This window comes from Staurois parvus, unplaced genomic scaffold (assembly GCF_062004578.1).
Source record: "Staurois parvus isolate SC_StPar_1 unplaced genomic scaffold, SC_StPar_1.0 ptg000147l, whole genome shotgun sequence".
NCBI classification, from domain to species: Eukaryota; Metazoa; Chordata; class Amphibia; order Anura; family Ranidae; genus Staurois; species Staurois parvus.
The window spans coordinates 22,874,817-22,898,805 of record NW_028317943.1 but is presented as its reverse complement, the minus strand read 5'-3'; the positions used below and the strand labels follow the sequence as shown (position 1 = coordinate 22,898,805).

At 41.1% G+C, this 23,989-nt stretch overlaps 1 protein-coding gene across 1 annotated transcript; it reads right to left on the bottom strand.

The window, feature by feature from the left end:
* Positions 1-10,357: 10,357 nt before the first annotated feature.
* Positions 10,358-23,207, bottom strand: SLC35E3 (solute carrier family 35 member E3). The gene is made up of 5 exons (XM_089674120.1): positions 22,625-23,207; positions 18,261-18,371; positions 14,283-14,441; positions 14,120-14,202; positions 10,358-10,952 (listed from the first exon to the last, which is right to left on the bottom strand). The coding sequence occupies exons 1-5, from the start codon at positions 23,009-23,011 to the stop codon at positions 10,766-10,768; spliced, it is 927 nt and encodes a 308-aa protein (XP_089530246.1). The 5' UTR covers positions 23,012-23,207; the 3' UTR covers positions 10,358-10,765.
* Between the last annotated feature and the right edge of the window lie 782 nt (positions 23,208-23,989).

Here is a 23,989-nt window from a genome sequence, read left to right as displayed (position 1 = left end):
AACTAAACCCCTGGTTTTAACGCAGACTGTTAGACAGGACAAATTGGTTTTTTGCTGGCTGGCTGGTAGGTTGAGCTGGGAATTTTTTTTTGTTAGAGATTTTAAATGTTTTACAGTTAACACAAAATGTTTTTTGACCATATTTAATACATTTGTGGGTAAAATATTTTTTTTCTACAATTCCCACTAAATTACCAAATAGTACCATCTACTTATGTTAAAAAATATCTCTTTATATTGCCTCTTTGTGTGAAATACCTAGTGTTCCTGCCAATCCCTTTGCTTTCCAATTTCAAACTGACCAAGCTAAGCATGAGAGCCCATCCTTCCCAGCATGGTCAGTTTTCCGGCATTCCTCTCCTCCAATAGCTAACACTTGTGCTGACACGCCTCCCTCCACAGCCATTCACTGGCAAGATCAGCATGCTGATGTTTCTCCACCCCCGCCTCTCTAAGCCTCTTATGCAGCTGAAAACAGAGATTATGTGATCATGTATTTAAAAAAAAAAAGGCAAAAATTAATGGCCTTAAATCACATTGTAAATAATTGCATGCGATTTGAACAGGAATGTGCACAATTCCTGTCCGAATCACATTGTTTCCTGCACAGCTCCTGTGTGAATCCAGGCTTGTCATAGTGACTCTGAGTTCACACAGGAGCAGTGAAACCTCCCTGCATGAAGGGTTCCACGAGCTCCGGCTCCCGATCCCACAGTGGATATCAGTGGCTGCGGCTTGGGCTCCTCCGGCCTCTCCCATGGCTCTTCCTCCCCAGCAGCTCCAGCCATCCACTGGACCCCCACCCTCCTGTACCAGATTGCAGATCCCCTTTGTCAGGCAATGAAACGTCGCTTCACTGGTCGGGATTAGAAATCACCACAGCTTTCTTTTTTTCTCCTTGCAGTGCTGACAGTGTGGGCTAGATGGCTTCTTATTGGTCAGCACCATCCATGCGATAGTGCTGACCAATCAGAACGATCTAGCCCGTACTATCAGTACTGCAAGGAGAGGAGATAAAGCCGATGGGATTTCAAATCCCTGGACTCTTTTAGGTCTCTTTTTCTAAGAAAACACATGACCTGTCCTATAGACTTCAATGTCCCTTTTAAACTTACCAAATTTAGTCTCAGTGAGTTTATCCTAAAAAATTGTTTGTTTTTTTTATGACAGTAAGTCATTCACAAAAGGGGGGATAAGAATGGTACTGTCTATGATTCTCTAAAATAATGGGCACTCTATCATGATGTACATTGAACTTCCTCTCTCTTTGTGAAGTTTGATCCACTTAGTTCTGTAGAATTCAAAGAGGTGTTCCCACTCTCTATATACTGTATCTTCATATATATAAAAAAAAAATCACAGTGTTTTAAATTCTGAAGGCCCCGGGGATGATATTAGATCCAGATATTTGTTCAGAAATAATGTGTCCCACCATTGGGTATTTTAGCATTATTTTATCTTCTAACAATAGAATATTTTTCTGCAGTCGATAATGGAGGTTCAGGAGGCTCGGTCAATAAATCAATACAGGAGGGAACATGATTAGGAAAGTGAAAAAATATCTTCCAATTATTATCCTTTATAATATTCATAATGACATCAATAAAATGCAAGTAATAAACCAAGATCAAAATACTGGGACTTGCAGTGCAGGAGAGAGAGAGAAAGAGAGAACACACTCCGTAGCACAACCTCTGGATCTGATTGAACATACAACGTGCTGATGATACATGCAGTTAAGCACAGTGCATACAGGACTTGTATGTAGAGAATGTCCAGCCCCCCACTGCAAACAACGATGACGTTCTAAGGAAAATGGCACATTCCTGAAAAGAGAGTGGGCTGGCTTGTCCATATAGTCACATTCCTTTGTTATTTAAGGTAATCAGACTTTGTCCTCGTATATTAATATTATTATACAGGATTTATATAGCGCCAACAGTTTGTGCAGCGCATTACAAAATGAAGGTAGACATTACAGTTACAATACAATTTGGTACAAGAGGAAACAGGGGGCCCTGCTCGTTAGAGCTTACAATCCAGAAGTATCCCTTTAACCAAGGCTTGGAGGCATTTTTTAACATTTTTTGAGAAACCAACATTAATAAGGAAATATGTAAATTGCAATTTCCCAATTAGTGGTATTGTTTACTTCAATAAAAAGCATAGTTCCACCTTTAAAACAAGTGGGGGTAGCCATCATCTCCAAGATATTCCTTGTTTCTTACCTCAAATGAGCCAGTGGCTTTTGGCAGCTTTGAAGTGCACGGGCACGAAACGCATCAGGGTGGAGCCTAGCTGGTGATGTCACGCCACACAGGTCACGTGGAAGGCCGGCGGCCATCTTTGATTCCATATTATTGCAGAAGTGAGTGCATATTTTTGTTTGTGGATTTACATATACACCAATAAATACAACACGATCAGAACTTTTTTGCTTGGGCTCATTTATTGCGAGCCCTCCCTCAAGGTGGGTTCCTTTGTGCTCCATTTAACTGTGAGAGACCCCCTGCTGGAAGGAAGTTTATTTCTGTGGCTTGGAGTGTGATCTCCCCCCCTGCTGGACAGATGGGTATCCCTGACACCTGGAGAGTGATGACACATAGATTGCCGGTCTTTCGATGGTTTGCCAGATGATCCTGTGACCCTCACCTTTCCAGATCCAGGCGACCAGGAGTGTTGCCTAGGTTGGTTTGGGCAGCTTTGGCCCTCTTCACTGCACTGGAAGACTGCAGCAGACTGTATGGTCTTTTCTCCACAGACCCTAATGGAGAAGCTGTCTAACTAAAACCGCAAGTAGACTTCCATCCATAAGGTGCTATGGAGAAATGGACATTAGTTACATTCCACCATCTTTGTGAAAAGCACTGGGGTCATCTATAGGGCATGACAGCTGAAGGAGGTCACCAATTCAGCTAGTGGAAGCAGTAGGCCATTCTATTGGATGGGGAGGGTGAAGGTGAAGTTGCAGTTGGCCCCAACTTAGTACAAAGGTGGAGTTGTACTTTAGGATATTTGAACAACCATATACAATATGTCTTATGTTTTTGTGCAGCTAAGCTTTTTCATTTTGGTGTATTCAAAAGGTAGCTTCATTATCAAGACCACTGACTGAGATTTACACTCTCCAACTCTCTGGATGAAAAACACTGGAACCATGTCCACTAGCCTAGCACTATTTTGCCAGCTTTCCCCTTCTGCGCCTTCTTCCATTGAAACTGGCAACAATACATGCTACTTGCTGGCATGAAGGAGCACACGACTTCTTCCCTTGTCACAGTACTGCAGTCTAACAGCCATTTGCTAAGCTGCAGCACTGTCCCATGGCAGGAATGACGACACTGGTCCCCTAGCATTCGGCACTGGGCTGCAATGGAATGGTGGGCAGTGGTGTATTTAGGTTTTGTGCTGCCCTAGGAAACACAAAAATCAGACGCCCCCTCCCCGGCAGAGAGAGCCTGACACTGACCAACACCAGACCCTTCCAAACCCCCCCCCCCCCACTGAGATATCCTGACAGTGACAACACCCCTGCCCCATTCCCCTCCACCCAAGAGAGCCTTCCACTAACATCCACCCCCCATGGCAACAGAGAGACACTCACCTTCTCAGCTCTGGACATCCCCAAGAATGACTGTGGGGCTCTGAATACACCAATGAGCCCTACAGCTGCCGCATATGTCCCTTCTTCCAGGGAGCAGTGCTGCCCCCCTAAAAAATGCCACCCTAGGCAAATGCCTTGTGGTAAATGCTTGTATGGTGGTGGGGATACAATGACATGGAGAGTATCACTGGGTAGCTGCATAAAATAGTGAATACTGCATTCATGAGAAGACCCTTGTCTACATAGTTCCTTCTATTTGAAAAAGTGTCCCATTTACCATACTTCCTTTCTCTATTAGCTATGGAGTGTGAACGGGCCAATAGGCTACTTACAGGATGAAAATGCAAAGCATGCAGGCATTTGGATGTGCCTAGACCAATAGACTAAGAGCAGGTAGCTACTACCTACTAATACACGTTGTATCATATCAATAATTGGGATTATATGTGTAGAGAAATACTCCACCTCAGTTGCAAGAATATATGATCTGAAAAAACTTATGTAAATTTTGTTCAGTAGTGATGAGGGTTGGATTCACTGCTACCCAGGGTACACAGCAACATATTGTAAGTGAGAGTTTTGTGAGTCAGTTGAATTTATGTGCACATTTTTTTCGTACAACATGAGCCATGGCCAGCAGGCTTGGAATGGCCAATAAGTGGGCTTTTGGGTAAGCCAGTCTCCCCCCCTCACTATAAAAGGGGACAGCCATAGTCTCAGTGTTTTGGAAGCTGCTATTGAGCAAGTATAGTAAAAATTGACCAACTGCTCAGGGACAGATTACGATCAGTTTGTGCTTTAATTCTAATTGCTTTCACAACAATCATACAGGTTGAAGCATTTACTTGTTGCTGACCAAAAGAAATGAGTACAGTTCACCATTCTCTGATCCTCCAGCAGGGTACACTGAAAAGCATGTACAGTACATATTACAGTCCAGCAATCAGAACTGTGATCTTTTCTTTTGTTCATCAAGTGAATGCCACACCATAACATAATTTGAAGAGTACAAAAGTGCAAAACCACTTTGCACCTATACCACTTCATGTTATAAGGGCCATGGTTAAATAAAACCAGACACATACAGTGGATATAAAAAAAAGTCTACACACCCCTTTTAAAATGTCAAGTTTCTGTGATGTAACTAAATGAGACAAAAGAAATCATTTCAGAACTTTTTCCACCTTTAACGTAACCTATAAACTGTACAACTGAATTGAACAATAAACTGAAATAGTTTTGGGGGGAGTAAACATTAAAAACCTAAAATAATGTGGATGTAGAAGTGTGCACACCCCCTTATACCTGGGGATGTAGAGGTGTTAAAAATCATGTTTATCACCTCCCGTCTGGCCTTTGTATATAAACGGCCAGACGATGGCAGTGCAGGGGCGGGTGGCCTTTTATAAACAGCCTCCCCGCTTGTGTGCGTTCCCTGGGAGCGCACAGCACCGCGATTCGGTGCCCGCTGTGTCCTCCGGACACAGTGGAACACCGATCGTTGTACTGGACCTCTGTGTGAGGTCCCGATCATGTGATCACCGATTGGCCAATCAGTGATCACATGCAGAGTAGTAAGCAAGATGTCACTTCTGACATCATTGCTTACTACGTGTGAAATCTGTGCATGATCACAGAGATCACATGGTACAAGGCTATTCACAACAGCCTTGTACCATGTGACAAGCTGTGACCAATCACAGCTCACACAGTATTTCTTAATGGCTGCAAGAATGCAGCCAGAGAGAAGAAGAAATGATTGCTTTTACAACCTTTATGGGTGTAAAAGCAATCAGTGTAAAAAAAAAAAAAAAAATTATATATCTTCATCATGGTGACACTGTACTGCTAGGGTGACAGTATGTAAAAATATCAAATATAAAAAAATTAAAATGTAAAACACATTTTTTAAAAATTATAATTTTTGATTATAAACGAATTTGGGGTATTTTTTTTTTTTTTACTAAAAAGATAACTGAATACATTTTGGCCAAGATTTATGATGAAATATTATTTGCAAAATTATATAAGAAAAACACTTTCAAAATTTGGACTTTCATTTATATAGCAAAAAAAAAAAAATCCCAGTGGTGAACAAATACCACGAAAATAAAGCTTTATCTGTCTCAAAAAAATGCTAAAAAATTCATATGGGTACAGTGTTGCATGACCGCGCAATTGTCATTCAAAGTGTGATAGCGCTGAAAGCTGAAAATTGGCCTGGGCAGGGAGGGGATAAAAGTGGTTACATAGGAGTCAGTACACACCTGCCATCATTTAACCTTTGGTTTATGCAGTATTTACTGAGTGTTTGCGGTTTTCGGTACATACAGCATACTAGCAATAGTGAATTGACATTTTCAGTATCGCACGCAACATGTGGCTGACTTAAACTCATGCAATAACCTTTAGTGAATTGACCCCATTGAGTCTTTGCTCTCACTATAAGCATACCAAAGAGCATGCAATATGAGTGAGAGGCCACATATTTATAAAATACATTCCTTCTCACTCTCTTTCACCCCTTTTCCCCTTTCCCTCCCACTGAAAAAGATTAAAAGGAGAAGTACAACCAAAGCTCTTCTGGCTGTACTTCTGTGGATCACAGGAATGCAGTTCGTTGTGCACGCTTGTGACCCATTTTCAGCTGACAGCGGGCTGACATCACTCAGTCCATCCAAGCTGGGGAAAGATCCCGACTTTAAAGTCAGGATCCACTCCAGAGTCTGGAGCAGCACCTGGCTCAGGCTCTCAGCGAGCCTGTTTAGAGCAGACAGCAGTGATTGACAGTCACCATTCTCAGTGGCTTTGAAAACGCAGCGATCATGTGATCACTGAGTTCTCACCCTTAGAGCCAGCAGGGGATTGATGCTGCGTCCATCCAGTATTATTTGGGGGGGGGACAAAATAAAACCCACACTTCTCTCAAGTCTGTATATAAGCCTAACAATCATAATTGTTTATTCTCTCACGTGTTAAGATTATATTTAATGTAAATTGCTGTATCAGCTACAACACATCATGGTAGGACACAGGCTGTTCACAAAAACCTGAGTAAATAAAGTTTGTTTTAAGCATCCTTGGAAGTATCAGACTTTATTTATATTCAGTTGGGAAGCTAGGACAAGTTCTAACGGAGGCTGTAAACAAGCTTACTACTTCTGCTGTTCAACTCTTTCAGAGTCACTGACCTGGAACAAGCATGCAGGTTAGAAAATCAAAATGCCTGATACAGCTACTTATTTCAGCTTCATACCCTGGTATCCAACCTGTGGCCCCTTGGCTTTTTCTATGGCCCTCGAGGTCCCTGCAGCTCTGTGTTTCCCTAGCACCCTGTCACAGTAGTGATTGCTAGCAGTCTCAATTAATATGTCTCCAGTCCACGATTGTCCCCTGAAGCATGTTCCCCAGTCTCCAACAACTCCTATAACTTCACCATATCTTCAGTCCCTGACCATCTCTTGTATTATGTCTGCAACCTCTGATCATCTCTTGCATCATACCTGAAATCTTTGACCATCTCCTGCTGTGTGTCTGCGATCTCTGACCATCTCTTGTATCATGCCCATAACCTCTGACAATATACTATTGTGTGTCTGCTGTCTCTGAATATTCACTAAATTTTATGTGTGGCCCTTTGATGTCAGGGGTGCACATTTGCAGACACCCATATCAAGAAAGTTGACCACCACTGGCTTAGTGTCTCAAAGTACTGAGGTCAGGGCATTGTTTTGCTACAAAGAGACAGATGCCTACGTGCATAATGGGTCATGGCACTCAAAGAAGCATCATGTGTTCTTGTTGGTATATGTGCCCAGGGTTGCTGACCCCTGGGTTGAATCCAAAGAACATAGGTATACCGCTCAGGCAAACAATCCACGACAGGTGCAGGCTCTGACTCCACACACGATGCAACAGGAAGAAGGGTCAACCACACACCAGAGGCTTAAGGAATATAGTGCATATTTATTTATCCATAGGACACACAAACACCAGGACATGACTACAGGACCTGTTAACGCGTTTCACATGATCTCATGCTTAATCATAACGATGATTAAGCACGAGATCGTGTGAAACGCGTTAGGATGTCCTGTAGTCATGTCCTGGTGTTAGTGTGTCCTATGGATCACTAGATATACACTATATTCATCAATCCTCCCGTGTGCGGCTGACCCTTCTTCCTGTTTGACCCCTGGGTTACTTAAATTTAGAAGGTTCTTTTGAGCACATTAAGGGAAGATTCCAGCCCAGGTATATTTTGTCAATGTTGTCCGTATAGTCTTTAATTGTAAAGACAACATTTTCTTTCCTATTGGAAAGGGGATGGGGGGGGGGGGATTGGCAAAGGTGTGACTTTTTGCATTATGATGTTTAATTGGTGAGGTACATTTGCAAAAAAATAAAAAATTTTGTGTATATATATATATATATATATATATATATATATATATATATATATATATATATATATATATATAATTAGAATGCTGTGGTGAAAGAAGTCTGAAGCTGCCATCATCCCTAAATGTACTAAACAAATGGAAATCCCCTACAGGTAGAACTTTCCAGGCAGCATCCGTTCACAAGCCAGAAAATCCACACCACCATATAAAATACAGTTTATTGAAGTTATATTAAAAAAAAAAAAAAAAAAAAAAAAAAAGACAATATAATAGCCACAAGTGTGATCAAGAAGACACATGATGATACCGAATTGTAGTCGGGCATTCGACACATTTCAAGATCAATAAAATTCTTCAGGGATGCAATGGCTGACTATAGTACATTCTAAGATATGAAGAAAAATACATAAATCATGTTAAATTTGTAAAATGCTTATATGTATTTTCTTCATACCTTAGAATGTACTATAGTCAGCCATTGCATCCCTGAAGAGATTTTTATTGATCTCGAAAACGTGTCATACGCCTGCTTACAATTCGTTATCTGCGTGTCATGCATTTTCTGTCTTGTGAAGGGATGCTACCTGGAAGGTCCCACCCATAGGGGATTCCATTTGTTTGTTTTGGTTTTTTTTTACAGTGAAGGAAATAAGTATTTGATCCCCTGCTGATTTTGAACGTTTGCCCACTCAAAGAAATGATCAGTCTAAAAATCGAATGGTAGGTGTATTGTAACATTGAGAGATAGACATGCATTTCTTTTGAATTTTTTGTTGCTATTCTAACAAATTATGCACCGATTTGCATGTTCATGAGGGAAAGTATTTGATCCCCTATCATTCAGCAGGATTTCTGGCTACCAGGTGTCTTTCATACAGGAAAAGAGCTGAGATTACAAGCAATCTCTTAAAAGGGAGCGCTGCTAATCTCATTTTGTTAGCTGTATAAAAAGACACCTGTCCACAGGAGCAATCAGACCAAAGTGCTGTCCGAGGATGTCAGAGACAAGGTTGTAGACCTACACAAGGCTGGACTGGGCTACCAAACTATCACCAAGCAGCTTGGTGAGAAGGTGACAACAGTTGGTGCAATCATTCGCAAATGGAAAAAAAAAAAAAAAAAAAACACAAAACAACTGTCAGTCTCCCTAGGTCTGGTGCACCATGCAAGATCTCACCTCGTGGAGTGTCAATGATCATAAGAACAGTTGAAATCCTGCAGTGCCCGCAAGGTCCCTCTACTCAAGAAAGCACATGTCCAGGCCCATCTGAAGTGTGCCACTGAACATCTGTATGATGCAGAGGAGGACTAGTTGAAAGTGTTGTGGTCAGATGAGACCAAAATTGAGCTCTTTGGCATCAACTCAACTCACTGTGTTTGGAGAAGGAGGAGGAATGCTGCCTATGACCCCAAGAACACCATCCCAACTGTCAAACATGGAAAATTCTGCTTTGGGGGTGTTTTTCTGCTAAGGGGACAGGACAACTGCACCGCATCTAAGGGACGATGGACGGGGCAGTGTACCGTCAAATCTTGGGTGAAAACCTTCTTCCCTCAACCAGTGCATTGAAAATGGGTCGTGGATGTGTGTTCCAGCATGACAATGACCCAAAACATATGGCCAAGGCAACAAAGGAGTGGCTCAAGAAGAAGCACATTAAGGTCCTGAAGTTGCCTAGCTAGTCTTCAGACCTTAATCTGATTGAAAATCTGTGGAGGGAGCTGAAAGTTCGAGTTGCCAAATGTCAGCTACCAAACCTTAATGACTTGGAGAGGATCTGCCAAGAGGAGTGGGCCAAAATCCCTCCTGAGATGGGTGCAAACCTGGTGGCCAACTACAGGAAATGTTTGACCTCTGTGATTGCCAACAAGGGATTTGCCACCAAGTACTAAGTCATGTTTTCATGACGGGGATCAAATACTTATTTCCTTCATAAACATGCAAATCAGTGCATAATTTGTAAGACATGCATTTGTTTTGAATTTTAATGTTGCTATTCTGTCTCTCAGTGTTACAATACATCTACCATTCGATGTTTAGACTGATCATTTCTTTGCGAGTGGGCAAACATTCAAAATCAGCAGGGGATCAAATACTTTATTTCCTTCACTGTATATATAAAAACGTATTCTTTCACTGGAATATCTTTAGACTTGGGTCCGTGTGTAGGTGGCCGCTTTACTCAGGGTTTCTATGCCCCGATCCATTTTATTGCCGACCCCTGCTCTATAAAGTATCAGTAAGAGAAATCATAATAGAATACATAAAAGTAAAATACTTTTCAACTTGTAGGGAAATGCGGTTATATTCTTTAAAATCAGTAAATCACAAAATACACAATACACATTGTTCTTATGAAATGTTCTTCAAATTTATTCAATATGAATACTTGGAGAATATTTTTTCTCAAAACTTTGAATTTGCACTCACAGAGGTTTCAAAGTTTCCTTAATTGTAAAGAAATTAAGAAATTGTATTCTCACATTCCAAAATGAAAAGCGTCATGACACATACATAATACATAGACATACATCCTACCTTCCACACGTTTCTGTTTCCCACAGAAATACTGTGTATTTATGTGCACATACTGCAGAGGGTTTTCTGGCACAATTCAGTACACTTGTTTGTAGCGCCACATATTAAATGGTAATCTCATGTAAATTCCTTTATTAGAATGGATATAGTCTGTTATAGTTCTTTAGGCATAGATAAAAAAAGATCGAATAATGAAGCAGTCTATCAAGGCAAGACTCATGGCCTCTGGACCAGTTTACTTTTATTCACTTCCTGTTCATTAAGTTTGAAGTGAGTGTAAGCTAAAATACCAAGCAAAGTGCATAATATTCCAAATCCTTGATTAAGAGAGAGCGGGTCCTGGAATAGGATGTATCCTCCCAAAAGAGTAATACAGAATTTAAAGTGTCCAAACATGTTGTAGCTGAACAGATATGTTAAGGATTAAACTGTAATAGTAATGAGTAATAGGTTAGCAGTAAGAGATTATCAATAAATAGCACTGTAATAGGTTAATAAATAGCACTATAAAGATCACCTCTGTATAGTTTATTCTTTTTATTAGTGCATAGTGGTCCTACCTCTATATGGTTTTGCTTCCCTTAAAGTGGAACTGCACTGCATCTGATCAGCACAAACAAAAACCACTTTCATTCATTTTCAATATCCAAAGCAAACTTCCCCATCCATCCATGTCTCCATGCTTTATTTTGCTGAGAAGATTTTGAAGAAAATACTACAAATTTGGTAAAAATGTTGAAAGGGGCTTGCAGCTTCACAGCCAGGTGCCCGCTGCACATGTGCAAGAAACTCTGCGTTTTGTGAATGGCCCTGTAGTGTTCTGGGACCTGTCACGTGTCCCACAAGACTAAGGGGAGGGAGGGTAGGAGGACAACTTCCACTTCCGATTGCCTAGGCAATCGCAGCCGAAGTGTGAGCAGGTACCAGTCAAATTCGGTTACCAATTCCCCTCCCGCTCCACAAAGGTGCCAATCCTTAATTGGGAGCGGGGGACAAAGACTTAAAGCAGAACTTCCCCTTTTGGGTGGAGCTCCACTTTAAGATTACTATCACTGGGAAGAAGAGGGAAAATTTCAACTGATTTGAAGTGCGAACCCCTAGTCTCTCAAACCTTTCAGTAACAACCAAATACTGGGTTATTCTAACAGGCAAAGCATCATTAGTCCAGGTAGTGTTGAAGTTTCCCATTATGCCCCACCCCCATACATTTCTACTGGCCCATCGCTATGAAGGGCAGTCTCTATGACCAATAGGAGGTAGATAAAAAGCTTTGGCACCTCCTAATCCTGCTGCTAACAGGTCAAGATGAGGCATCAGAGGCTGCTGCAGGCATTTCTAGGTGCCTGCACATCATACTTGCAGCAGTTTGCCCCTTTTCAGCATCAGATTCCATTTCCCAGCCCCCCTATAGGAGAAATACTGCTACAAGGCGGCACGGGTCCGCAAAATCATGTATATATGCACATGATTTTGCATTTCCGGGTAGGGGGGTGTGCCTTACTATTGCAGACATTCGCGGCCGTCAATCAGTGGGTCTCGGCCAGTGATAACTCGCCGGTGCCCGGTTATTACCGAGGATCTCCGATGGGTAAGAGAACTGTTTTGTTTGCTAACAGTTCTCCCTGTGAGCTTGGGCACACTGCTTTGGATGACTGCACAGCACAGCCATCCAAAGCAATGTGCTTACAGTGAAGCACACAGACACCACCCCATAGTGAAAAACACCCTGCACACAGTTAACCCTTTGATCACCCCTCATGTTAACTCCTTCCTGCCCAGTGCTATTAGTACAGTGTGAATTTTTTTTTTTTAGCACTGATCACTGTATTTGTGTCACTGGGGATGTCAGTGACACCAAGTCAGTTCCCCCCAGTGTCAGAATGTCCGCAACAGTCCCACTACAAGTCACTGATCACCGCCATTACTAGTAAAAATTTAAAAACAAAAAATCCCAGTATATATACACCGCCATTTGTAAATGCTATAACTTTCATGTAAACCAATTAATTTACACATATTGGGATTTTGTTTAGCAAAGACATGTAGCAGAATACATTTTGGCCTAAAAATTTATGACAAAATTTGATATTTTAAATTTTTTTTACTAGACATGTTTAATAGCAAAAAGTAAAAAATATTGTTTTCTCTCAAAAATCTATAGTGCAAAAATATTTAATAAAAAAAAAAAAAACCACTAACAAAAAAAAAACAAAAAAAAAACACATGCACAGGCGATCAAATGCCACCAAAAGAAAGCTCAATTTGTGGTGGAAAAAAGGCTGTAAATTTCATTTGGGTACAGCGTTGCATGACCACGCAATTGTCAGTTAAAGTAATGCAGCGCCCTAACGCAAAAAATGGCCTGGTCAGGAAGGGGGGGGGGGGGGGTAAATCCTCAGGAGGGCAAGCATTGAAACCATAAAGCTAAATGTGATTGTCATTTACGAGATAAAAATTTTTTTACAAACGTGTTATACTTACCTGCTCTGTGCAATGGCTTTGCACAGAACAGTCCTGATCTTCCTCTTCACGGGTCCCCCCCCCCCCAAGCTGAGTGCCACCATAGCAAGTAGCTTGCTATGTGGGCACTGGTGCGGGTTCGCTCCCTAGCCAGCTCTGTGTGTCCAGCGCCCCCACCCCACTCCCTCCTCACTGGCTGTGATTGATAGCAGTGGTAGTCAATGGCTCCCGCTGCTGTGTCTGAGCCAATGTGGAGGGAGAGACACAAAAGAGCCACTGCTCTCATGCACATCACTTGAATGATATTGGGCTCAGGTAAGTATAAGGGGGCTGGCGGGAAGATTTGCATACTGAAGGTTTTTACCTTAATACAGAGAAGGCATTCAGGTTTTAAAAAAAAAAAAACAAAAAAACAAAAACACACCACACACATTCAAGCTTTATAACAGCTTTAAACCCATATTATAACCATTATAATACTGGGCTCAGTGTTGGCGCTGCATGCTACCAGAACTACACTGAATACAGTAATACTGAGCACCCTATGGAGAATGGAGATATTACGGAGGGGTCCTTCATGGTTCCAAAAAGTTTTCTTTGTGGTTTGATGTTTAATTCACCACTTGCCTACCAGGCACCTATACCCCCTTCCTGCCCAGGCCAATTTTCAGCGCTGTTGCACTTTGAATGACAATTGCTTGGTCATGCAACACTGTTCCCATATGAAATTATTTTTTCCACACAAATAGAGTTTTCTTTTGGTGGTATTTAATTGTTGCAGAGTGTTTTATTTTTTGCTCTATAAACAAAAAAAAAAAATAAAGAGCAAAACCTCACGCGGCGAGGAAAGTGCAGCTGATAACCAGAAACTGCATTTACTGGTGATCTGCTGTGTCATTGGACACAGCTGATCATGTGGTAAAAGGCTGCTGTGATTGGACTTTTACCACATCACATGATCAGCTGTGTCCGTAAGATTGATTGGTCAGTGGATAGACGTGACACCCATGCATGGACATAAAGGCATTCATCCTGACACAAGCTCAATGTACATTTAATGGAATATCGTTTTTATAATGTAACAAGGACATACAAGATTGAAAAGGATACGTAACTGGTGAAGTATTCCCAATTATCCAATAGATAGACAGGTTTACAGTGAAAGCAATAATACCAGAGAAAAGCACCATTATCTGAAACAAAAATAAGAGAATTTTTAATATCAATGAACGCTTGATAAATATATATTTATCTGTCTATAGTCTAAACTTACCACAGCTGTAGGTGACCATGGTCCAAATATCCCCCCTTCTCCAATTACTGGTTCAAAGAAGGGCACAACAGCCAACATCATAGCTGAGGACAAAGGTGCTTGGTAGTACAGCAACTGCATAGAGTTGACCTGTAACTCGTGCTGCTTGGCTCCAACCCACTGCAAATAAATGAATAATCCAAAAAAAAAAAAAGTTCATGATAAAACAACCCAGGCTAACTACAAGCAAAATTGTACTTGTTAAAGTATAGGACCTAAATTTGAAATAAAGCAACAATGCAAAAAAACTAGTACAGTCTAGGAAGTAACGTATGAATGTACATAAATGACAAATTATTCTAAAAGTCAGTTTGCGTCTTTGCTATTCTCATTTACATTTTCCAGATGCTTTGTTTATTTTCCTCAAGACTACAGATAACCTTGTTCCAGAGCAAAGCAACAGTACAGGTCAACATGCGGCATCATGGAGAGGAAGCTATTCTTTAATCCCAAGCAACGATCATACCGCCCACACATAAGAAAAAAAAATAAAAAATTTAACGGCTGCTTTTACCTACGCAGGATGCACAGGTGTTCCTCGCAGCCCCTTTCAGACAGCTACCTGCATGGATATCCACAAGCATCCATGCAGGTCTGATGTATGGATCAGGACGCAGACAGAATGCATCCTGATCCGTGCATTGGACCCACATGGGTGTGCACTGCAGGATGCATGTGGAGAACAGTGCAGCCAGCCTCCTGTCATTGACTGGACCAAGCTGCCTGCATGTTACATCATGAAACACCTGTGCATCCCATGTAGGTAAAAACAACCCTTCTCACAGGTGTATGGATTGGTACACCCATGTGTAAACATATTACGTTATTTCAATTAATTACATTTAAACTTGAAAATGACAAACATCTGAAGCACTGTTCAGTTACAAAATTAAAGTATAACTAAAACCCACACACTTTTATTACAAGCAGTTCAAGTACTTGAATTTGGCATCAATCTTTTGTCATCCCTGTATAGTAGAGCTCAGACTGGGAGGGGGAGAAGCTGCATAAGTCAGTTGTGCTGCAGTGTTCATGTTCTAACATGAAACATACTGATATTTAAACATAGAGTGATGAGCTTATCAATAACTGTAAGTGGGGTGGGAGATGGAGACAATAAATCTCCAGATCACTGTAAGAAGGTTTAACTGGTACCACACCCCTTATTTGAAACAGTAAATAAAACGCTAACCGAAGAAGTTAATGGGGTTTTCAAGGTGCCACACCATATGCAAAAAAAGTTGAAGCTTACCTCCTTTTATTAATTAAAAAAACACCACATTGGTGGGGCATGACAATAGGACACAGATCATAATAGGTCCAAATGTGTTGGACAGACAGTACTACAAAATGTAGCCTACTGACATTAAATCACAGATTGAAATAATGATACTCTTAGGATGATTCCTTGACATCTTTGGTGCCGATACAATACTCTTGTAAATGCGGTCAGCCTTCCATTTCATGGTTTTCTTTTTTAATTCTATGTATTATAACAGACATATATCCATAATGTGCTCTGGGCCTATTTTTGCTTTATTTTAGAAATTTATACTTAGTCTCCCTGAAAAAGCAGGCTTTGTCCTGTGTTGACCAAATCTATAGATTATGAAATATATTTCTCTGATATGATTTGGTAAATGAAGAGTTCTTACCCAGAAGTGAAAGGTTTAAACACAACAACCAAAATGTATTGGTGAATAGGTTGGAGGTCTAAACTAACACAATCTAGTTACATAAAAAAGATTATTAAGAAAGCTCAAACATATTACAAAATACAAACAATGAGACAGAAAAGACATATGACAAACATTTAGATATAAGTGCAACGAATATATTCCATAATTACCATGGAACTGGGACATACAAGTTCCATTCCCTTCCCCTGGTGTTCCTAAGAGCCTCTCTCTCTAGTGTCCATAGTTATAGGCCTCTCCTCCATTAATTTTCATGGAGTATCTCTGATTGGTTGGCCAATCTATTCCCTTTCATAATTAGCTAACTTCAAATCCTCTGGATTTAGCATCCACCAACCCACTTAAAGGCAAATCTTGGCACACCCTTTATGGAATTTAAGTATTCCAGTTCATGACCTTTTCCTGGGAAACAAAGTATTCATGAAAGGCTGGCCACCTTCATTGCATATCTAAATGAGATATCCTTTGAGTGCATATTTGTGAAGCCAACAGGTTTTGTCCCATTGTTAGATAAACTAACTCTGGCACCAAACTGTCTGAAAGGATTCTCAGCAAAGACTTCTGTTATGCAGGCCATAGACGGGTCATTTAATCGGCCAAATTTTCGTCTGAACGGAAAATCGGCTGATATTCACGCCGTTAGTGGGGCAATGCCAACGGCCATATTTTGCAGATCTTCTTGTTTCTTTTTATCGGTAATGCTGGAAAATCCACGAAAAATGGCCGTTTTTCGTAAGCATTGGTGGCAGCATCCATGGCAACTACCAATTTTTCGTTTACCGGCCGAAGCCCGTCTATGGCCAACCTTATACAGTAAAGAAGGTGTAAATAGAATATTCCCCTTTGCCAACTATGGTATCTATATAACAGGAATTTATGTGAAGACATATTGCACACCCACACTGATACAGCTCTAACTGAAATATATACTGTATAATATTCATAATTACAATATTATTTACAGTGTTTAATGGAGATTTCACATAAACTCATTATCTAACACCTGTGAAACGCGTTGGAGTAACAAAGTATCCACTTGTACTTAAAATATTCTGTTAATTGCTCCAGCATTTATCGGCACCAAAGATGTCAAGGAATCATCCTACGAGTATCATTATTTCAATCTGTGATTTCTTGTCAGTATGATACATTTCGTAGTACTGTCTGTCCAACACATTTGGGCCTATTATGATCTATGTGTCCTCTTGTCATGCCCCACCAATATGGTGGGGGTTTTTTAACTAATGAAAGGCGGTAAACTCTTCTTCAACTCTTTTTTTCTTATTTTTATATTGTTGTTATATATGGTTTGGTACCTTAAAAAACCCCATTAGCTTTTTTGGTTCGGGTTTTATTTACTGTGATGAGCTTATCAATTTGCTGCTTCTCTTTTCACTGTCCAGTCACAGTGGAGGAAGCACAAATTCTGCAAGTGGTACCTAACTGCAGCATAGAAAATCAGCCCTCCTGCCCCACTAGACAGAGCTGTTTTGTGTCAATCTCAAAAGTGAATGGATAGAAATGCAAATCCTTTGTCAAACAAAACAGCTTTTCTCTCTTTTTTTCCCCGGAATATAAGTATTTAACTGTTTGCCTGACATGTGGCTTTAAAAATACAGATCAAGCAAAACGTTTTTAAACAGAGTCCACATGCTCCTCAGTGTAATTAATCCCAACATTTCATATTCCTGATATATGCTTGCTGTACCATGTACTTGTATGAAAAAAAAAAAAAAAAGTATCCTGTTCTTTGTATCTCTTAGTTTGTGTGAAATCCCTGGTGTTCCTACCTTTCCCTCTGCATTCCTATTAAAAACCAACCACACTGAGCAGGAAAACAGCATGGTCAGTTCTCTAGCTGTGCATGGAACCCAGTGTGTGCTCATCCAATGATCAGACCGACACTCCCCTCCTGCACAGTCCTTCACTGGGAAGACCAGTGTTCTGCTGTTTCTCCTCCCCTAGCTCTTACACCGTTGAGAACAGAGGGAATGCCATCACTTATAAAAAAAAAAAAAAAAAAAAAAGGGTAAAAATGTTTATAATTATTTTTTTTTTCCTCTATCTCTACACAAATGTCCTGCATTTCATTGCTATTTTAAAATGAACGGGTTGTTTTACAAGGTGAGGGTTTACGTATACTTTAATTAGCAATGCAAAAATAATATTGGGGTAACGGATCTCAGCTCTCTGGTTAAGTGGCATTATACTGCAGAACACGTATGAAGAAGTTGATACAAACCACTTGGTAAAGGGATGTTACAAAGACACCAAGGGCAGCAAACACCATCCCTAGAGCATTGAACTTCACATCGTAGTAGGAGTTCAGAAACACTCCCAATGTTATAGGTATCTGCAAAAGAAAATTGGAACTGTGATCACACACGCCATCAAATACATCAATATAATAAATCCCAAAAGTAAAAAATATAACACCAAGTTACCAGAAATCCCCAGACAGATTCTAAAGCAGTCCATAGATTATGCAATTTTCTTTCTTGGCACCATGGGTAAGCAAGAAATAAATAAAGCTGCTATCTTGGCCTTTCTTTGACCTGTAGTTGAAATGGTACTGCACATGATAAGCTATGAAATCAGCCATTTGATGGCTTGACAATTAAAGAGCACAAGCAACTGTGACAGTTATCATGCAAGGCATACCTTGAATGTAATGTTTTGGGAAACAGTTAAAGTAGTGGAACTCATTCCACTTTAATGTGCACATTCCTTGCAGAGCAGTAACACTTGCTAGTGAATAATGAAGCAAGATTCAAATGGCAGTTCTAGAATCTGCATCATCACAAACAAGTTGAGGTTATCAATTTTTTTAATCTCAAACAGGAATTTTTATAGTGTATGCAAGTCCTGACTTGACAAGATTTATTACATAGTCCAGATAAAATATATATATATATATATATACATATACACACACACATATATACACACACACACACACACACACACACACACATATACATACATACACATATAGATATATATATATATCTCACATACACCATATATATTTTATTTGCTGAATGTGCCAAAGGAGTATGTACCATTTTATGTCAAACATAAAAAATTTTGAGAAAATAAACAATTACCAGCATTTTTGAAGTCTCAAAACCACACACATGCTTGTGGCTTCAGCTAAAGTGCCCCTATAGTGGGTTGTACCAGCTGGTGGGAAAACCCTGCCCATGCAACCTCAGCATGCAGATTCTACTTGTCAGGATAATACACTACACAATCTGATTATATAATCTACCGTCATCTATGCAGTGCAAGGACCTTTCATTTGACACTAACTGAATGGATTGTATAAGAATAGCCTTATATTACACAGTTATGGTAAATCTAAATGAAAATTGTACAATCAGATTATATAACCTCCTTTAGCTTTATCAGAACTTTGTAATATGGTGACACATAACAATCCATTGAATTGGTATCAAAGTAGGCAGGACCTTATACTACATAGTTGACAGGAGATCTAAAGGAGATTGTATAGAAAAATGGTCAGCCTCCTCAGGCCCCTTTTACATGGAGTGGATTCTGTTCTAAACAACAGGGGAGCTGCTCACAGATCCCCTGTTGATCAGAGCAGATCAGCGAGGATGACAGGTCTGTGTCCGCTCAGTTTATGCAGAGCGGATACAGACAGCCCATTCTGCTCTATGGCTGGCCAGGTGTAAACAGATTCCACTGCCGTTTACACCCGACTGCTCTCTGATACGCCCAAACAGAAAATGTATCCCCTTTGTTTTTTTTGTAGCGGACTGGGAGGTAGGCAGGTGTAAAGGGACACAAGTCCATCTGCCTGTCCACAGGGATGGATGGACCTTCTGATCAGGTCCACTTGAAAAACTGACAGGCAGAATGATTGGAACAGCTGTGTGAAAAGGAACTTAAGGTGGCCATACATGCTACAATTTGATTAAAATATCCCTGTACAAGATAAATTACATTTACCAAAATTATATGGGGACAAACCTTTACAATCCAAACAATTTATATTACCTTGCACAAGCCCTTACATTACATAGGTTTTGCAAGATCTTAAAGCTTAACTCCACCTTTCTTTCCACTTTAGTTTGTTTGGGCCAAGCTGACCCATATGAACTATTTCCTTTACCAATTGCCATGGCTGCTGTCAGCACTGTATATAGTACCAGTTGCATGTATTATTGTGTTCCAGCAGTGGTACGGGGCCTTATCTGCGGTTGGAACAAAATCAAGTCAGGCTGAGTGATGCCCAGCTATTCACAGGAAGCCTTGTATTTTTAATAATTAATGAAAGCATTCCTCTGAATGGCTGAGGTGGATATTGTGGCATATCTACCTACCTCCAATCAAATGAAACCTTGTATTCTCTGTTAAAAATACAAGGCTTCTTGGTTTTTGTTCCAGGAAAGGGACAAGAAGTCCCCATACTGCTGCCAGAACACAACACTGTATGCTGGATGTAACTGAAACTACAGGCAGTGTATACAGTGCTGACAGCGACTGCAGCAATTAGTAAAGGGGCAATAGTTTGTTTGGGCCAGCTTGGCCTTTAAAGTAAAAGGAAAGATGGAGTTAGTCTTTATTCTCAACATACGTTACAATGTGATTGTATAATCTTCTTTAGATATACCAACGAGTATGCAGTGGAAGGGCTTGCCTAACTGGATAGTTTAGGTAGGTTCTCATATTACAAAGTTATAGCAAAGCCTAGTACACCATCAGTTTCTTTTCGTTCAGGCCACTGAATAGCTCAGGAGTAGATCTTGTACCAATCCTAAAAAGAGTTCAGAAGGAGATCCTGTACTAACAATACCACCCACCCCCACAGGTCAGCGACACAGGTTAGATAGGCATTCTATCCAACAGAAGCTGTCCGACCGTCTGTCTTCTGTCGAAGTGGCATGACCAAAAGAGGTTTACCGATCGGCACTCTATGGCTTAGAGCGCTGATCAGATGCCGATCAGCAAACCTTTTCAGTCATGCCCCTTCGACAAAAGCCAGGCAGTCGGCCAGCTTCCGTCAGACTGGCTGCCGTACACAGGCCAAATGTCCACCTGATATTTGTCCAGGCCTTAATTCTTAAGTTGACTGTACAAAGTTTGCATGGTCAGACTGTACTGTGTATGGTGACCCTAAGGCAGCTTTCCTCAACCTTTTCAACACAGAGGAACACTTGAAATAACTTTCCAGTCTCAGAGAAACCCCTGCTAAAACATACTATATCTACAACTCATGACACATTAGTGTGATGGTCAGTGGGTAAAATGCTCTTTACACATGGTCAGTGGGAAGAATTCCCTCCCTACAGATAGCTAAAAAAGATCAATGGTGTCAGTGGGAACTTATCTGAGAGGCAGAAATTGCTCTTTGCTCAAAGAACTCTTAGCAACCTATGGATAAATCATAGGGTTCCATGGAGCCCTGGTTGAGAAACCCTGCATTAAAGAGGTTGTACAACCAGATATTAAAGTGTAAATATCAATCAAGTGTCACACTTCACCTATGATTTGAACCAAAACCACCAACATAAACATCTTTTAATGAGTGTCCATGTGTTGACATTCTATATGGTTGTACATCTTCACAGATGCTTGAATTGCAAATTACTTCTTGAAACACGTCGTGCTTGTATACACTGCAAACCAATAAACATATGTACACACCTCCACCGGCTGTGCTCTCACCTGATGTACATGACCAAACCGCTAATCGAGGTCATATATGGCATGTGCCCCCTATATGGACTAATGTTTTGCGTCCGATGAGCATGAATCTCCTCCACTCTCCTAGCTCTCCTCAAAAAAAAAAAACCCTCCACACTATAAGGGGTTAAACCAGCATAGTTCTACACTCATCCCATACACAGCAACTCCGCATCTGTTGGATCACCTCTGGATTGTACTTCAGATAACCTCAGCTTCTCACAAGAACAGCTCTGGTGTCACTCAAAACTGACTTTCTGGCCTCATCAATAGGTCATTATGCGCTCAACATGTGGACAGACTTGGGTACACCCTCTGTGGTCTTTCTCCAGCTCCTCTCCCGGCACTGCCACAGTATACACTCCTCCAGTTGACGCTCCCATATAATATGTATTATGGAAAACAGAGAAGTGGAACCATAGTGCTCCATTTATAAAACTATTTATTAGTGCCCAGATTAAAAACACTTACAAAATGTAAAAAACTAGCCAGCATAATGTATAATTTCATTACATGGCTCACTACCCCGCTCTCCTGGATGGTCATCCGTTCAAAACATCTAGGGCTCAGCTCCTTCCCCCTCTATGCGTTTCGCCCCAGTTTCAGGCTTCCTCAGTACATTTTAAAGCGTATGGCCAGCTTAACATTGTATAATCCGCAGGGTTGGAAGATGCAAAAACCAGCCAACCCCATAGAGTTATCCTAGAGCAACGGATTTAGAACATGCAATAATAATCTCCTAGATTGTAAACTCCAAGGAGCAGGGCCCTCCTATCCCTCTTGTATTGAACTGTATTGTTGCTGTATTGTCTCCCTTTATATTGTAAAGTGCTGAGAAAACTGTTGGTGCTAAATAAATCCTGTATAATAATAATAATGTGACGCCACACTCACCAAAGTAAGCTTGATCCTGAGCGAGAAGGTCTTCCCGTACCAGAGGGTTTGGATGAGGATGATCATGGGGGTAGTCATGACTTTGGCCAGCTGGTAGGTCCCTATGGTGTTGTTCTGTAGAGACAGGTTAGTGAAGACCACAAAGCCACAGAAGCTGAGAGCCAATAGTAAGACCTTGGAAGTAGGGAGAGACTTGGGGCAGAACACCCCCAATCTCTGGCACAGGAACAGTCCCAGCCAGGTGACCACAAAGTGCACCAGGGTCAGGCTCATGTTAGGGAAGCCATGGTGAACATAGATCCACTTGTTGATGAAGACAATGCAGATGGAGGACAGCAAGTTTACCAGAAGGCCAGAGGCAATCCTCCAGTGAGGGGACACAGACATGATGGATGGAATGGGGACGATGTCTGGTACAATGGAGCAGAGGAAACACACAGACAGGAGACCGCTGCAGGGAGAGGTCAGGTAGCGGGACACAGCACGATCACATAGCGGAGGAACAGGAATACGAGTCAGCCTCTACTAGTCATCCCTGCATGTCTAACCACGAGTTTTGTTTCCGCGCACGCGCACTATTCGGACACGTCACAGAAGCCCATTCACTCGGTGAGGGCGTGTCTTGATTCTCTGGTGAACTCTGTCCCGTTTATTTCGGGGACGTGAGAGCTGAATACCGACTTCTGCTCAGCTCCAATGTGACACGTACAGAGCAACGTGACAGAGAGGCTCAAATGTACTGCCAATTCTTACCATAGGTACAGAGAGGAACATGGAGTCGTGACCACGGAGTATTACAGGCAGGAAGAGCAAATGGGATTGGGACCCTGGGAGGTTCCTGCTATGTTGTGGATTTAGAAGGGTGGAGGACAGGGACACAAGGGAGCCAAGACCCATGCAACATGATTACCTCACAGAGCAAGGCCCAGGTTTGTCAGCAGCCCCCAATGTTAAAGACAAGCGATGCTTCTGTAAGGAGATATACATACAGGCGTAGCTCGGTTTACGAACTTAATGCGTTCTGCAGGACTTCTCGTATTGCAAAAAACTGGTAAACCGAAATGCACTTTCCCATAGGAATGCATTGAAAACCTCTCCTAGATTGTAAGCTCCAAGGAGCAGGGCCCTCCTATCCCTCTTGTATTGAACTGTATTGCTGCTGTATTGTATTGTAAAGCGCTGAGCAAACTGTTGGCGCTATATAAATCCTGTACAATAAGTCAGAAAAAAGTCTTCTGTTCAAAACTTTATAAAGTGCACTTTAAAAAGGCATAGTACTGTACAGGGACATAAAAAAAAAAGAAAATCATAAATGCATTGAAAAGCAATTAATCCAGTCGTATTGCGAAAAAACAAAAAAATAAA